Raw genomic sequence first — 17,875 nt, 5'->3', positions numbered from 1 at the left:
TTTTCCCAACCTTGAGACTCAATTTGATGCATGAGAAAGTGTTGATCATGATGCATGTGGAGATCAAATCCTCGTTCAGGAACCCACGCCTTGTCATGAGCAATGGCATTCATGTAACTCTCATATGCTTCGTTGGACACAAACCTTTGGGGATCATAAGGAATTGGTGTTGATGAAGAAGCTTTATTTTGTTTGGGGTTTGTGACCGGCATAGATCCAATCTTTTTTTTTAGTGGGAAAAGTACTCAAAGTTAGAAAAACAGTAATTTCGTTAGTCCTTGTCCGTTTAGCTCCGTTTGGTGATGACTGGACCTACACGTGTCATTTCGTGATTGGTCCAGTCATAATTTTTTTTAGAAACCTGATAATTTATTTTAAATTTGAAAAACTAATTAAAAATATATTTAAAATAAAAACTTATTTAAAAAGTAAAAGAAAAAATATTTTTATTAATAAAAAACTAAAGCTAAATTTAAAGAATTTGGGATTATGGTTTCACATCTTCCTCAACCTCTCTTCTTCTCTCATCAGCTAGCTTTGGTCGCCAGCGTTGTGCCTCCACACAGCTTTGGTCTTCCCACGCCGGCCTGGTCTCCTTCATCACCACTCACGAAGCCCAGCCCTCTTCTCCGTTTTCTCCACCACGACTTCGACCACGTGGCTCCGTGATCGAACAACCTCTGTCTTTTTCCTCTGAGCTTCGACGGCGGCTCCTGGGCTACGAGTTCCAAGATTCAATAGTGGCTCCTGGGCGATGAGCTTTGAGTTTCGATGGTGATGAGCTCTGAGCTTCGATGGTGGCTCCTAGGCGATGAGCTCCAAGCTTCGATGGTGGCTCCTGGGCGACAAGCTCCAAGATTCGATAGCCTCTGCAAAGGTTTGCATTTTTGCTTTTGGGTTTACAGTGGGTCAAAAAAATTTGGGTTCAAATCTAGGTTTGATATTAATCTGAGTTTGTTGATAACTTTGATAATTTCTTAGTTTTTGGTTGTTAATAATTTTTGTTGTTGAATATTATGTATTGTTATTTCTTAATGAATTGTCTCATTGCATATATTCGTGGATATTGAAGACACCTCTTGTTCAATTTTGGCCTAAAATCTGAGTTTGTTGATAACTTTGCAATTGTGTGTTGATAATTTCTGGGTTCATGGGTTGTTGATAATTTATGGGTTTATGGTTTATGGGTTGTTGATAACTTGTCTTTGAATATTAAGTATTGTTATTTCTTAGTGGATGATTTATTGCTTATTAGATGAATTTTAAGATCATATGTTTTTCTATGGTCAAGAAGTTAATATTTTTAAAAACACATGAATTTTAAGAATTAGATGAGCTAATATTTTATAATTTAATGAGTTTTAATATATTTTTAAATCAGTTTATATAATTTTAATATTCTAAATAAATTTTTAATTATTTTTAAAATTTTAAATAATTTTAAATTAATTTTTAAAAATATTTATGGCTGGACCAATCACGAAGTGACACGTGTTGGTCCAGTCATCACCAAACAGAGCTAAACAGACAAGGACTAACAGAATTATTGTTTATCTAGCTTTGGGTACTTTCCCCACTAAAAAAAAATTAGATCTATGCCGGTTACAAATCTCAAACATTTGGTACTTATGCCACAAATATCCCAATATTAATACAAAAATCACCTTATCATCTTCTATACTCACATTTGTATATTTTTTCTTTTATTAATTATATTATTTATAATTTTGATTTCTACCTAACTTTTTGAATACTAATATGTTAGAGAGTGATGTATTAATTAAGAAATAAGATTTATATTTTAAAATTAGAGATATTTTCGACTAAAGTACTAAAACTTTCACTTTTTTTATACTTAAGTACCAAAACTTTTTTTTTGGTAGTGAAAGTATCAAAACGGCATTTTTTCTTGCATTTCAGTACCAACCGTTAAGTTTGACTTTTGGCCAGTTAATAGCCACATGTCAGCTAAAGGTTGGTCCACGTTTTTGTACTTTCACCACCAAAATGAACAAAGTTTTAGTATTTATCCGTAAGTAAACACAAAGTTTAGGAACTTTAACTGCAAATTTCTCTTATTTATTTTTTAGAAGACAAAACTAAGTTTTATGATTTAATTTTTATTTATAATACAAATTTATTTTCTATTTTAATTAAAATGGATTTATAATATATTTTTTAATTTTAAAATCAAATAACATAAAGTTTTTATATTTTAAATTACTATAGAATTTGAAAAATGGAAAAACAAAAATAAAAATAAATGATACTTGATTACGCTCAAAACGTGACATCCAACAGAGGTGGTTGTAGTATAAATTGAGGGTTTAAAATATGATTATATTGTTTATTTTTTTTCTATTTTTTTTCATAGAATCATTTAGTTTCATAGCGTAATTGAAATATATTTTAAAATATAAAAAATATATTTAAAATCTAGTTTAATTAAAATAAAAAAACAAATTAGTGGTATTAAATAAAAATTAATATCAAATCTTAAACTTATTTTTGTCTTCTAAAAAATAAATAAGCGAAATACGGCTAAAATATCCAAACTTTGGGTTTATCTACGACTAAAATACCTAAACTTTGTGTTTACTTACAGATAAATACCAAAACTTTGTTCTTTTGGTGGTGAAAGTACCAAAACGTGGGCCAACCTTTAGCCGACACGTGTCTATTAACTGATCAAAAGTCAGACTTAACGGTTGGTACTAAAATGTAAAAAAAAAAGTAACATTTTGGTACTTCACCTCAAAAAAAAAAAAATTGGTACTTAAGTATAAAAAAATGGAAAGTTTTGGAACTTTAGTCGCAAATATCCCTTAAAATTATATGAATATATTTTTGTTAATTTATATAAAATTATAGGGAAATTCTTACCTACAGGCATTAAAAACGCCCTTAGCCTACTGGCGTTTTTAAAAGCTTTCATGTCTTATTGGTAAGCTGACACGTGGGTAATGGGTTTTAGTGGAGCAGTTGTGGCTGATTGGTACACTAACACATGGGTGTGTAATAGAACCGTTTTCAAAACATGAGAATGGCTTCTTTTGTTGTTTTTTGTCACGTTTTTAATAGAAAAAAAATAGTTAGGTTACAAAAAATTTTACACACGTTTTTAATATAGAGAGTTAGGTGAGTTTATCATAGAAAGATGGAGAATTTGAAAAAAGAAACCATTGAGTGAGTGAACCTCCTGTGCGATCGGGCAGATGAAGAAGAAGTGGAGTGGCGCTGTGTTTTTTGTAACCGACAACCAGAACACAATTTTTTCCCTCTAGAGTCCATGATTTACTATTGATTTTGAGGTTTTATTTCTTCATTGCGTGGGTGTAGGTAAATTGTTTGTTTATTTTTTTAGTTAAAATTTTGTAAATATTTAAGATGTATGAGTTCGTATTGGTTAGGGAATCATTAATTGGATTGTATATATTTCTTGGCCCACCAAGTTGGTATCTTGCATAAAAGGATTTGGAGGCAGAGAGGGTTTGGTAAGTTTGAAAAATATTCGGGTGGATTGGCACTGGAGTGGAGGTTCTTGAGACAATGTTGAGGTTTGTGCAACTTGTCCTTATTCTTGTATTAGTTTTTTTTTTATTATTATTATTATTTTGTTTCTTTCTAGTTCTATTTTTTGGGGTTCATTCATTGTTGGATTTTTTGTGTAGATAGAGTAGACCTTGTTGATGATGATAGATTGTAAAAACATTTTTGTGGTGTTTGTGGTAAAATTCATATCCGGTTTAAGTACCTGTAATGCCTCAAATTTCCTAATAAGGTTTAGGATCCTGATTAGGAGGCCGGGAGGGCCATAATTTATTTATTATGCTATTTAATGATAATATACATGTTTATGTGTATTAAATATGCATGTGAACCCATTTCTGATTAATTGGGTGATTTTTATATTTTGGCTATTTCGGGCATATTTGGCATATATGTAATATGTATGTGGTGCTTTATTATTATTTGGTTATGCTAGGGTTACTCAGCACGAGACGATCCTAGGAGGTAAGCTAGTGGGAAAGTCACAACGGGATTTATTCTTGACTCGGAGTGAGTTAAGAGGTATTTAGAGCATTACCTAGTTATTGGGTAATGAGAATAAGTATTTGATGATAAATTGGGAGTTAGTAAGATCAGGGGGAAATTTTGGAGGTTTGACTATTTTGCCCCCGGAGATGTTTTTGGGACCCCGAGCGTTAGAATTTGTTTGAGGCTACTTAAGCTTGAAGTAACCTATTAAGAAATAAAAAGAACATTCAGTAAGTTCTATCTCCCTCAAAGTTCCATTTTCGTCTCCCGATCGCATTTTCGAAGGAAACTTGAGTTCTAGGACTCGGATTCAAGCGAAGATCGAGGCATAGCGATTCTAGGGAAGATTAGAAGCTTATTAACCAGAGGATTTTGTTGGGAAATAACTCAATCGGAGGTAATTCAAGTTTTAAGTTCTAAGTTTTTTAAAGTTTTTAAGCTTGAATTGGATTTTGTATTTTGATGAGTTTTTGGATGATTTGAGAATTGGGTTTTGGATCATGGGGATGTTTGGGAACTTTGATTTTTGGATTTGGAGATGTTTGGGTAGGTTTTAGGAAGGTTTTAAAATGGTAAAGGCTGGTTCGCGGTTGGGCCGCGGCCCAAGCTCGATGAAGAAGGTGGAGGTTGCTGAAAGGCCTGGGGGCCGCGGAACTTGAATAGTGGGGCCACGGCGCTTGAGGCCATTTGTGGTCAAAATGATGTTTTGATCATGGGAACTCAAACCTTAGGCCTCGGGATTGTTCCTACTACCCGGTTTAGTGATTTTCGACGTCCCGGAGGCTAGGTCTTGGTTCCAAGATTGGGTTTTAGAACTTGAGCTCATTGGATCATCGTTTATGGTTGTGACTAGGTTATCACTAGAGGCTTGGAATCAGGATCGTGCTTGTGGCTCGTTTATTGGTAACCTGTGATTGGACCAAAGGTAAGAAAACTGCACCCTATATATATATATGACATGCATGGTTATTATTGAGGCATGTCGAGTGTTTAAAGTGGTGCATGTGATGCACGAGAAACATGTGGTTAGGGCATGCCATGAATGTTAAATGTGAGATTGATCAGAGCTTGAGTCTCTGTGTTTGTGCATGATCCTAATTATGCTAGCAATTGTTAAATGAGCATGTTGAATGCCCTGTATTCGGATATTTGACATATGATATATGCCTGGTAGCATTACTTACTTGTGTGTGTCACTGACTAGTCAGAATCGGCATTGGTCGCGTGTTACTGACCTGAGAGTCAGAAGCGGCACAAGCATCATGAACGCAGAGCCGATAAAAGATTAGATCTAATCGACATCGGCATTGAATGACTCATATGGAGTACCCTAAGTTCGATGAAAATTATAAGCGCTTGTCTAGTCTATGACTAGTTACTCAGAGCCAGGGCCACAAGGCTCAGGTGACTGCTTCGTCACATAGCTAAAGGTACATACCCCCTATTAGTGACTTGTTGATTAGTCACTTGTTTAAAGGTACATACCTCCTGTAGTGACTTGTTGATTAGTCACTCGTTTAAAGGTACAGACCCCCTGTTAGTGACTTGTTGATTAGTCACTCATTTAAAGGTACAGACCCCCTGTTAGTGACTTGTTGATTAGTCACTCGTTTAAAGGTACAGACCCATTGTTAGTGACTTGTTGATTAGTCACTCATTTAAAGGTACAGACCCCCTGTTAGTGACTTGTTGATGAGTCACTTGTTCATTGTCTGAACTTATTTGCATGCGTGATTAAGGCTATTATTGCTAGGCATGCACTTTATGATTTGATGACATGTTATTACTGTTCATGAGTATATTGAGTTTTCTTGCTGGGCTTCGGCTCATGGGTGTTATGTGGTGTAGGTAAAGGCAAAAGAAAGCTGGACCATCCTTGAGTTGGAGAACTTAGGTGACGATGTGTACATATGCGGCTGCTCGACCACCACGGCCGAGGGTTGAAAGAGGAACTAGGGTTAAACTCTGTTTTGCCGCTTAGATCGGCTGGTTGTAAATATTTTCTTGTAATAGACCTTTAAATTATATTTTTGGGATCCCAATGTATACAGTAAACGTTTTAGTGAAACGTTATATCTTAACCAAAAAATTTAATCCTAAACCGCTAATCATACTTAGTTACACGATTATGGCCAAATGACTCGGTTAGTGAGTTTAGCACTGTTTAAAATACGCACCGTAACAGTCCCTGGAGTTTAGGGCGTTACAGTACCTTAATTACAGGTATTGTTGATTGGATCCCTTAAATTGAGTTGTGAACAAATTTTTGGTGGATTATGTAATGTGATGTATTTATCTATTTTTTCTTTACCAGTGGTGTCAATTTCAGTTTAAGATGTATGAGTGTTAATATGTGAATCTCCATCACACTATGAAATACCCCTGTCTTTAATTAATTTTGTTTGTTTTGTATTTTCTTCGTTCAATAGTGATTTTGAACGAATGATGGTGGATTTTTAGTAATTTTTTTTTTCGGTCTTGTGTTGTAATCGTAATGAGATTGTATGGTTGATTAATTAAATTGCATTTTTTTTATTTGGTGTAGCTTTTTTTGGTAGATGGAGGCGTCAAAATTTAGAGAGTTAGTGGAAGGAATTGTTGATGTCGGTAATATTTTTGAAGAAATGAAAGGACGTTTGTCTAAGAATGACAGAATGTTGAATGCTATAATAGAAGAAAGATGGAGTTGTTCAACTTCCTGTAAATCACAAGATGTAATATTGAATTCATTAGCCTCTTATTTCGCTGAGGAAATGAAGAATAAATTGGGAAGTAAATTGACATTTGAGTTTGGTCGTTCTCCTGGAGATATTAGCCGGGCACGACCAAATGAAATGTTTGGTGATGATGGATTGACAAACATTGACTTAAGTGAAAGAAATTTGAATGATTCTGATTGTTTGAAGACAAATACTAAGATTGGTTTAGGGGATGATTGCTCCATTATTAACAATGTTGGAATTTCAAGTGATATTGGTGGTTGTAATATAGATGATCTTGAAGGGTTTACCACGAGTTTTGATCTGCTATTGTCTAATATGAGCGAAATGTCAAGTAACCGCCATGGAGTGTTAAGTCATTATGGTATAGTGGGGCCACACATATGGCATGAGAAGCAACTATTTATGGACCATGATGGATTTGCACGAGACACTATGTTGAATGATATTACTGATGGTGAGATGGTGTCTATTATGGGGGATACCAGTATTTCCAGGGTGAGTGAAATGATCTGTTAGTTTCACATTATATTATTTGTATTTTTTAGGTTTGATAATTTTTTTTTTCTTTTTATATTTGTTTTCTGTTTAATGGTTAGACTTCGTCCCCACACTTACAATGCAATCTATTTTATTTACAGGGTGTTGATGGTGTTGGTGGAAGCGATGGTTGGAGTAGAGTGTCTCTTGAGCAGTCGGGAAATAGTATGTTGTTGTGTTATATTCCCTATGTTGTTGGAGATAAGAAGTTGAGCGATTATGAATTAAATGTCTTTAACTTAATTGCGAATTGTAACAAGAATCTAAGGTGAGGAATTAAAAAATCATAGATGACTTGTGAATATGTTTTAGATAAATGTTAGTGAATGACTTGGAGATTTCAATGTGAGTTACTAATATGTTTGAAGTCTTAATTTGATGTTTTCATTGTTTTAGAGAAGTAATATTTCTTAGCGATGGGGTGGTTTCTCGTAGAGAATATTTCTTGTCACTATGTGTGAACAAATTGCTTCGTGCAAGAGTAAGTCATGATGATATTATGTTTAGTTTTATTTATTTATTGGTGATATTTATTTATTGTTTAAATTTGAATGCATAAACTTAATAGTTTCATGTATTTGTTGTGGGAGTATGTAGGGTGATTAAGAGGAGTCAGGTGAAAGTATTGGTTCATATCGTCTACTTTAGCGGTAAAATGAATTAAAATTTTAATAGAGAAATTAAATTTGGCTCGCGTCATTGTAGTGTACTAAATAAAGAATAAGAGCTTTAATTTGTTTTTAATGTAGAGACCTGACTTTATGGACTACAAGAAACTTGGCAACCCCGATGATGACTTATGTGGGGTGTTGAGATATCATGTTGTGAGAAGGTATGTGTTCCGATTCGGAAGAGTTTTATTTCTGATTAGTAGTATAGATTAATTAGGTTGTATTTGTTGGATTTTGTGACAGATATTTGTTCTAATTCTTGCAAAGCTTGTTTGGTTTATAGTTGTTGTTGATATTGCTATGGAAACAGTTTTTGTGTTTGATAATTTGATGAAAGTATCTGCTGCTCTTGGGACTGCTATAGTTGACACAATTGTAAGTAATCATCAATTACTTCAATGCTAAGGGTGTCTTTTAGCGTAGGTTATTTTTTATTAGTTGTTAGAATTAATATGGTTATTTTTAACTAATTTTTTCCTTTTTGTATATATAAAAGAACTATGGCGGAAAAATTGACGTATAAGTGCGTCTGTGATAAATGTAAAATATTTAAACAAATGCCTCACCTCTCCCTTTAGTAGTAATTGTGAAGGACCCAAACATCTAAACACTTCCCGTTCCAAATAATTAAACTTCGTCTCCACCAACGACTCACTAAAATCACCATAGGAAAAATTCAAGAACTGTAATTAGGTAAATAATATCAAATATCCATTACATATTTTATATACGTTGTTTCAAAAAAATCTACGAAGTGTTGCCTATCATCACGGGTGGAGTAAAAAAGATAACTAAATAAAGGAATGATGTCGCAGTCGACCAAAGGAACCGAAACTATAAAAGGGCCAATGTTTCGCATGGCCCTTCCTGTGTTCACATGAGAACTAAGTTTCATGCTTACACTCCTTGCAATGCTAGATCCAATATGAAGTGTACCCTTACCCTGTCACACATTTAAAATATTCAAATATGACCAACTGAAATTTTAATAAACAAAAACATCGTAAGCGTACTAATAAATACATTTGTAGAGGGGTATCACAAACCTTCACCGTACTATTCCCAATAATTTCATAACCACATTTATGGCCTTCGCTTTCCCCTCCACGAATAATCACACCCTCTCCCAACTACATACATGGCGATAAACACATGTCAAGTTACAAGTACACATGAATAACAATAAAGTGATGAACAATTTTGATTGTGAAATATTCACATATTCAAATCAACTGCAACTATGATAGTATCTTTAACCAAAACCTTTCTTGAAAATCTACATTCTCCAAAGTTTCACCAAATTGAGTGCTACTCCCCAACATACGCTTCTGACTCGTACAAATACTAGAACTATTGTCGCAGGGGTTTGCAGAGTTTCTCAAAATATTATTTGCAGCCGACCACTTCAACTCCTCCTCACCCCAAATCGACACTACAACGAACTCCTGAATCTTTATCACACTTACTAGCATGTTCCCCTTTATATTCGTCTACCCCAACATCTGTTTGACTCGTACTTAAATGTGTTGGTAATTGATTTACCATGTGTGCAGCAGAAAGCACAGGGTGGTGGGCCCAGAGATTTCAAAAAAATTATTTAAACAATCTTTAGTTAATCAGATCCATTAATATGAAAAACATTAATCAAATAGAAAGAAAATGATGAGGATTTACCAGTTGTAGAACAATCAAGAATCATCGCTATCTTTTAGTAACTCAAATGAACATCCAATCTAAAACAGCCTTGTGAATACTCAGACCAAGATATTCCAAAATGTATATTTACACCTCAAGACGTATGGGCACGTAGAGTAATGGTGAGAAATTTTATGATTCACAAGATGTACTCAATACATGAGATCTTAGAATATTAGATCTGAGACAATTTTCAAGGATTGGAAAATATTACGATATATTTTTCTCTCTGTGAAAAGCTTAGAATTTTCACTCTAGAAGATTTTATCACTTGCATATCTTTGAAACTATTTCTATCTAATAGATTTATAAAAGAATTAACTAAATTCAAAATTAATATTATAAACTAATTATTAAATAAATAAATAAAAGAAATATCAAGATCCAATATTGATTCATTGATGTGTTCCAACCACTTTCTTTTAATAATTATTTATTAAAAAATATATAAACTTGATAAGTTATCTTATCAGATTAATTAAAGAATGAATATCATTTCAAATTTAAATCCAATTTGAATTATCATAAATATATTTTCATATTATTTAAATAAATAAAACTAATTAATTCAAAATTAATTATCTTAATTATTTAAATGCTATTTTTTAAAATGCCCATTTTATTTAAAAAAATTATATCAATTAATTTCAAAAAGTAATATATTAATTCATTTTTCTCAATTACATATTTGACCTTGAAGAACAAATTTCTTCCAAATATGTCATTTCCCTGATTTTTCCCAATTTCAACTCTTACCTTGAATAGTGTTGATAGAGCCCTTTCGGGGACCTATGGACCTATAATTTCAAGCTCCAATAAATTTAGATTATTAATTAAAAAAATTTAATATAATAACCTTAATTTATTAATCTCGATATTATTCCACTAAAAATATGAGACTGAACTCTTGTAATTATATACATTTATGTATTGAGTACATTTAAGTATAAAAAGCGTTCATCGATTTAATCACTACATACAATTCAATCATCTATTAATGGTTCATAATTAAATTAGAAATTAATTACTGTTTAACCTCTTTAATTATATCTTGTTTCCTTAAGCACCATTAACTTTACTAGTGAAGGTTAATTCATAAACTGATTTATGAATTTGAGCTCAATAACCTTTCAGTTCCAAAACCTAACCCTTAAGAGAACAATTATTCAATTTCTATCAAGAAGGTATAGATTCCATATTTGTATATTATGTCCCCAACCATTTACATCAATGAGTTCCCAAAACAAAAGTTTTCAGCCTGATCATTTTGACAAACCATAACAAGTGAATCAAAAAACTCATATGACATAAACAAGAGTTCATAATAACTTCAGGATTAAGATCAATTTGTATATGATCGTATAATTGATATATTAAATTAATACTTATAAAGTAAATAGTATTAATAATGAGCTTATATGAAATGGTTTCACGGGATTTAGCCAATTGTCTTGATTGAGATATCATTGAATTTGCCCGTTCTTTGTCCATAAACCCTTGTGATGGTTTCGTGCAGCTTCAGTAGTTCTTCTGCTTCCAAGATAAATTCCCCCGTCAGTGCCTCGTAAAAGGAACTAGCAGGTTGATGGATCATTACCCTGATGATATAACATAATAAAAAATTCTTTTATCTCGCATAATGAAAGACAAAAAGAATAATAAGAAAAAAAGATAGAATTGAAAAACTGTACATGCATCTTTTGTATAATGCATAAGACTCTAGGGCCCCTTTACCATTCTCTACAAATTGTTTTACATCAAGCAATACATGGAGTAACTCGAATATGCAACGTTAAGCGGTTCTTCTTTCTCGATCGGAAAACTGCTAACATATCGGGTCCCATTCATGTATAACCACTTTAGACAAAATACATTCACTAAGATGTCCCACTACATCAATAATCCAAATCTAAATTACATGTATTCATAATACTAGTGAACCACACTTATAGTATTTAATCCAAAGATTCCATATAACTTTGTCTTAATGCAAGCTATTTAAATTCGTTATCTACAATCTTAATCATCTCCTACCAATACAAGATTGTAGTCACAATAACGAATTAAAGAATTTTCTGATATTCATATAATATTATTCTATTAAAAATAAACAATCAATATATGCAAAAAATTATTTTTTAATTATTTATTTCATAAAACATTGTTCAATACATATGCTTTAAAGGGCACTAATCCCAACAAAATGTTCTTCTTTATATCCTTCTACCAAAACATCTCTTGCTCTCATATTCACATTTTCCCCTTCATATTCACATGTTCTCGTACATAGATGTTCCCCTTTATCTCCCTCTACAAAATCATCTGGTACACTCGTCTTTTCGATCCCCACCTCATTCTCCAAACAAGTGGCTTGGGATTTAGATACAACACCCCTCACATAATTAAGGGCTTTCAACATTATTCCCATTAGTTCCTTAGTGGACGCTCTCCACTCCTCATCACTCTGATTAATTGCTTCCACAGCCATGTTCAACTTCATATTTTGCAACCTTACTCTCTCATGCATTTCCTTGCAGTCCTGTTTTAATCTTCGCATCTCCTCGGTCAAGCAATTTAATACGTCCGAATCCATCCTCATAACTACATGCAAATACATATAATATCATAAATACAAATATTCAAATAAATGATTCTGAAGTTAATTTATAAAATTCACAAACGTGTAACCAGTTGCATCACCCTATATAAAAGCACATTTCAAAAATCAAAACAAAACAAAACACAATTCATACTCATAAGAAAATTTCAGTAATTAATTACAGTAAACGCCAAAATATTCTTCAACTACACAAAATAAATTCCCCATTTAATTATCTTCAAAACATCATTTACAACAACAAAGTATAAATATTGGGTTTTAATTCCAAACTAAATATATTAGTGATCAAATTTAATTTAAAAAAACCACATAATTGTAACCAATTACCTCATCATATAAACACACATTGATACTCTTTTAAAAAGAAATGAAAATTATGAAGTATTACTGAAGAATATGGACCAAGCTTGATAGGGCAAGATGAAGAATAAGAACACCCAAACAAACTTCTTCGGAATTCACTAACGTCAATTTTTAAAAAGCTGATCAGTTGGGTTTCATGATCGATTACCTTATGTCACTGGAACATATAATAATTCCACACACATCGGCCCATCCCAGTACTACACAGTAGCAACTCCCCTCCCCCCCCCCCCCCCCCTCAACCTCCGAATACTTCTACTACCTTCACGAAGAACAATTTTGAAAAATGAAAAAACTAATTCATTCATTGACAACACCAAATTCCCTTTCCATAGGCCCGTGCTTTGCTGGCCACTAACTCACCATTCACCTAGTGGGACAAAAATCTATCATCCTCCTCATCTGCTCCGTAAAACCAGTTAACCTTCTCACGGTTGCTTGTTTGTGCAATGGAAATTAAGGTTCTCCAATCAAGAGTTGCCACATCAGTTATCCCCTTGAAAACACCATTCTTTATTGCTCATTTAACATGCGATTCTTTCTCCAAATAAAATTAAAAAAAAAAACACACTTATGAAAACGTTAAAACACTAGTAGGCTAAGGGCGTTTTTAACTCATGTACACAAGAATTTCCCAAAATTTATATTTGTAAATAATTTATTAATTATGAAGATTGAAATGACAATTTTATTTTGAGATTTTTTCAAAAATACTTTTTTTGGTGTTTTTTTTTTTACTTTTTTACGGTCCCTGTTTTTTTTTTTTAAAAAATACTACCTTAAGTTTTTAGAAAATAAGTTTTCTTAAGTTTTATATTTACAAAAATTTGGTGCCAATGAAACAACTAAAAGACAACAATAAGACAACAATTAAACATTAATACACTGCATGCTAACATGTTTTTTTTAAAAATCAAAATATATCTTAAAACAACTAAACAACAATTACACATCAACAAAATAACTATATATAAAAGCTAAAGGGAAATTTTACACTATATGCATCATAATATAGTTAAATTTTTTAACATGCCATCATAAAAATTCTCCCACTAATGTGCCCCCTCCCCTATTTTGGACAAAAATACCATCATCAGTAAAATTTAACACTTCACACATTTTTCTCTCTATCTCTTTCTTTCATCCATCATTTACAGCCATTTTCACAGCAACCCATTGTTGATTTTCACAGCCAAATCGGTGAAGAAATTAGACTGCTCGGATCTAGAAGTTTCATTTCAAGTGAAGAAATTGTCATTCTTGACGTTTTTTAAGAGAAAAAATCATGGGTAAGTATCATTTCATTCTATCTACTTGTGAATATGAAATGCCATGGTTAGATATTAGATTCGAACTATTCTGCAGTTGAGTGTGGTATTTTTTTCTGCATTTTTTGAATTGTTCTTTGGATCTGGGATTATGTGGGAGCCATTCCAAAATCGATGGTACATCAATGGAATGTCACTGCTGGGGCGAACATCTAATTTAGATGTTATTTTTGATATAATATCGATGTTGAATCGATGCCATATATGTTGATTTGGTTCAGCATCGATATGGCATCGATATGGCATCGATATACCATCGAAATGGAATCGCGTACAGATAGCAACCATCAGCATCGATTATACATCGATGACATTTCGATGGTATATCGATGCTATATTGATGGTACATCGATAAAATTTTGATGTTGGGGAGAACATATAATTTAGATGTTATGTTCGATATAATATCAATGGTATATCGATGTTGAATCAATGTCATATATGTTAATTTGGTTCAACATCGATATGGCATCGATATACCATCGAAATGGAATCGCGTACATATGGAAACTATCAGCATCGATTATGCATAGAAATGTCATCGATGTTGAACTGCAATATAGATTTTCATAGGCATCGATTCATCATTGATTTACCATCGATTCTTCATCGATTACACTTTATTTTTATAATTTTCTTATGTTTTTTTTTTTGTTTGTAAATTTGCAGGTTCCAGAGTTAATATAATTGTTTCTTACAACGATGTTTGGGAACAGAAAGCAGAGAAATGGAATTTCAAAGCTGGTTTGAACACTATAATACATGTACCAATTGATGTTGGTTACATAGAATAATTGGAGAAGTTGTATTCAAAGCTGAAAGTGGATAGGTCATTGTTTGACTTAAAGTTGGAAGTGTCGTTTACATGCAATGATTTTAGCGTAGATCCCATTGAAATCACAGATGATGAAGGAGTTAGTGCTCTTATTCTTGACAATTCGAAGTCCTTAAGACATCAGGTTCCTTTATGCGTTAGTTCGATTGCAAAGAACATTGCTCTTATTGATCCATCTCCTAGAGCGAGTGTTAATATGGAAAATCATAATAAATCCTGCACGACTATTCCACAAACAGCTCCTGGGCCAAGTGTATGCATGGGAGGTCCTAGTCATAATGAAACTTTTTTTCCCCCAACAAATCCCCCGCATGATGATGGGTATGAGTATGAGCCTTATGCTAATGATGATCCAGTTGCCCATTTTAGTGATGATGATGAAAGAGTTGAGGGGTGCAGTAGTTCTGATGATAACTCAGAGGATCGGTTGTTGATGCTACCTGTGGTTCAAGTAGATAATTTAAATGTACGACCCTTGCCAAGACGTCAAGAAAGCCAAGGACAGAGGATTGCTGGCTCAGAGAGCAGTCGTCCAACTACACAAGACGATAGAAATAGATGGAGTTCTCCAGCGTATACTGCTGAAGATATCCCATGCCCCTCTTATGTTATCCCCACGTTATCTGGAGTGAGTTGTGGAGTAATAGAAGTTGGGAAGGTTTTTTAGAACAAGTTAGAGTTGAAGACGAAGGCACACTTGTATGCAATGAAGCAGAACTTCGAGTTTGTGGCGAAGAAGTCAAGTACTGAAGTTTGGTATATCACTTGCAAGGATCCTGATTGTGGGTGGAGATTGAGGGGGAAGAGAATGCCTAAATCTGATATGTTCGAGATAACTCGTTTCACCAATAAACACACTTGCTCACTTGACCTCCGACATAAAGGCCATCGCCAAGCTGCACCTTGGGTTATTGGTCATTGCATAAAGAAAAAATATCAGACTGAATCAAATGCGTACATGGAAAACAACATAAGAGAAGACATTAAGAATGATTATGACATTGAGTTGTCATATGGAAAAGCTTGGAGATGCCGAGAGAAGGCTCTTTCTTATGTCAGAGGGACACTGGAAGCATCCTACCAGAAGTTACCATCGTACCCGTTCATGCTTCAACTGAAAAATCCCGGGACGTTGACAGATTTTGTCACTGAGGATGATCGATTCAAATATTGTTTTTTCTCACTCGGAGTTAGTAGAAGAGGGTTTCGTACATGTCATCCTGAGTTATGTGTGGACGACACTTTTTTAAAGACAAAATACGGTGGGCAGATGTTATGTGCAGTCGCGCTGGATGCAAATAACCATCTATATCCAGTTGCATTTGGTATTGTGGATGGTGAGAATCATGATTCTTGGAAGTATTTCATGTCAAAGCTAAAGGAAGCGATTGGGGAAGTTGAGGACCTAGCGTTTGTATCTGACAGGCATGCAAGTATTACACATGCCTTGGAAACTATTTTCCCCGATGCCTATCACGGTGCTTGCTACCACCACGTTAGTATGAATGTGGTCGCTAAATTCAAGACTGATCATTGTCATGTGTTGATGTATAATGCGGCATATGCTTTTAGGAAATCTGAGTTCCACGCTAACTTCGAAAAAATCAAATCAAAAGACCCAGCTATTGCTCAATACCTAGAAGGCATGGGTTTTGATAAGTGGTCCCGTGCTTACTTTCCTGGAAATAGGTATGTCATTGTGAATTGTATTTTAATTTATGAAAACTTCTAAATGTACATTACTATTAAATGTTAGTTTTCTTGGATACTAGGTATAATATAATGACAAGCAATTACGCTGAAAGTTTCAACAATAAGACTTGGGACGCTAGGAGCTTTCCGATAACTACATTCATCGAATTTATTCGCTTCACACTGCAGTCCTGGTTCTGTGATAGGAGAGAAACTAGCGAGAAGACAACTACAACTCTTGCACTGACCTATGAGAAAATTTTGGTGGATATGGCTGAGAAAGCTCGATTCTTGATCCCTTATGCAATGGGGAGGCATGAGTTCCATGTGTTAGATGGTGAGCTGAATGGTGAAGTCGACCTCCTAAATAAGACATGCACATGTGGCGTGTTTCAGATTATTGGTATCCCATGTGCTCATGCACTATCTGGATCCCTTAAGCGAGGGGTGAACTTTTATTCGTTGTGTTCAGATTACTATAAAATTGAGACATTTAGGTCCTCTTACACAGAATCTATATATCCTACTGGTAACGAGGAAGAGTGGATTGTTCCACATGACACTATGACAATAAAAGTGAGAACACCTGCGCAAAAAATCTCGGTTGGTCGTCCAAAGAAGAAACAAGGTAGGCCTAAGAAGAAACGCCATCCTTCTAATGGAGATAAATTGGTTGTACAACGCAAGTGCAGCACTTGTGGAGGTCTAGGCCATAATAGGGCAACTTGTAAAGTTCGTGTTTTAAATTTATGGCATCAATGTTAAACTTTTTATTTGGGTACTAATGGTCTTTGTTAATCTTTTATTTGTGTATTAATGGACTTTGTTACTCTTTTTATTTGTGTATTAATGGACTTTGTTAATCTTTTTATTTCTGTATTAATGGATTTTGTCAATCGAAATGACATTGTTTATATACATAACTAAGGAGAAATATACTATTGTGTGTCATCGAATAGCCATCGAAATGACATTTTTTATATACAAAACTAAGGAGAAATCAAAATAAATGTTCTAACATAAAGAAATCAAAATAAATGTTCTAACATCAAGGGTACACATTCTCATAAAAAATGTCGATGCATAATTCATCCCTGAAGTACTGAATGTGGTCCTCGATGGCATATGATAAGGGAATGTCTCCAAGAATAAACTCCAAGTGTTTGATGGTGAATACGTCGCAATCTCCGTTGAAACCAAGAAATCGCATTTGTGAGTGTATTGAAAATTAAAGGAGAACAGTTGTTGACGGTGTGAACTCGTCAACGAAGTTAAGTTGGAAAAATTATCAAATTAAAATCGCTAATTGGAAAGCTATGAAAACTTGAACAATAACTCAAGAACAATGGAATAACAACAATGGAGAATTCAGT

The 17,875-nt window shown here is 33.7% G+C and overlaps 2 protein-coding genes across 5 annotated transcripts; both read left to right on the top strand.

Annotated features, from left to right (window-relative positions):
• The first annotated feature begins 480 nt into the window (after positions 1–480).
• On the top strand, positions 481–7,955 carry LOC133778047 (uncharacterized). Of its 4 annotated transcripts, XM_062217866.1 has the most exons (5): positions 481–877; positions 3,411–3,557; positions 5,243–5,468; positions 5,887–7,256; positions 7,400–7,780. In XM_062217866.1, exons 4-5 carry the CDS (start codon positions 6,597–6,599, stop codon positions 7,568–7,570), a joined length of 831 nt encoding a protein of 276 aa, XP_062073850.1. In that variant the 5' UTR covers positions 481–877; positions 3,411–3,557; positions 5,243–5,468; positions 5,887–6,596; the 3' UTR covers positions 7,571–7,780. The 4 variants fall into 4 exon arrangements, 3 of the variants coding, with proteins under 3 accessions (XP_062073850.1, XP_062073849.1, XP_062073848.1); XR_009868986.1 differs by lacking the exons at positions 3,411–3,557; positions 5,243–5,468 and adding an exon at positions 7,896–7,955 and having other exon boundaries at positions 7,400–7,779; XM_062217865.1 differs by lacking the exon at positions 5,243–5,468.
• A 7,561-nt stretch (positions 7,956–15,516) lies between these two features.
• On the top strand, positions 15,517–17,267 carry LOC133779846 (uncharacterized). Its single transcript, XM_062219748.1, has 3 exons — positions 15,517–15,592; positions 16,094–16,235; positions 16,583–17,267. The coding sequence occupies exons 1-3, from the start codon at positions 15,517–15,519 to the stop codon at positions 17,265–17,267; spliced, it is 903 nt and encodes a 300-aa protein (XP_062075732.1).
• The last annotated feature ends 608 nt before the right edge of the window (positions 17,268–17,875 follow it).

The sequence above is a fragment of the Humulus lupulus genome, chromosome 5 (genome assembly GCF_963169125.1).
Source record: "Humulus lupulus chromosome 5, drHumLupu1.1, whole genome shotgun sequence".
In the NCBI taxonomy this organism is placed as follows: Eukaryota; Viridiplantae; Streptophyta; class Magnoliopsida; order Rosales; family Cannabaceae; genus Humulus; species Humulus lupulus.
Note: the sequence above shows the minus strand (reverse complement) of the source record. Positions and strands in the feature narration are given on the sequence as shown.

Bases quoted from the DNA above. Each gene is read 5' to 3' on its own strand.
- LOC133778047 (XM_062217864.1), top strand. From the start codon at position 6,597: ATGGAGGCGTCAAAATTTAGAGAGTTAGTGGAAGGAATTGTTGATGTC. The intron at 7,257-7,399 runs GTGAGTGAAATG...TTTTATTTACAG, and splicing joins GGGATACCAGTATTTCCAGG to GGTGTTGATGGTGTTGGTGG.
- LOC133779846 (XM_062219748.1), top strand. From the start codon at position 15,517: ATGAAGCAGAACTTCGAGTTTGTGGCGAAGAAGTCAAGTACTGAAGTT. The intron at 15,593-16,093 runs GTGGGTGGAGAT...TGTTATGTGCAG, and splicing joins CACTTGCAAGGATCCTGATT to TCGCGCTGGATGCAAATAAC. The intron at 16,236-16,582 runs GCATGCAAGTAT...CTTGGATACTAG, and splicing joins CTAGCGTTTGTATCTGACAG to GTATAATATAATGACAAGCA.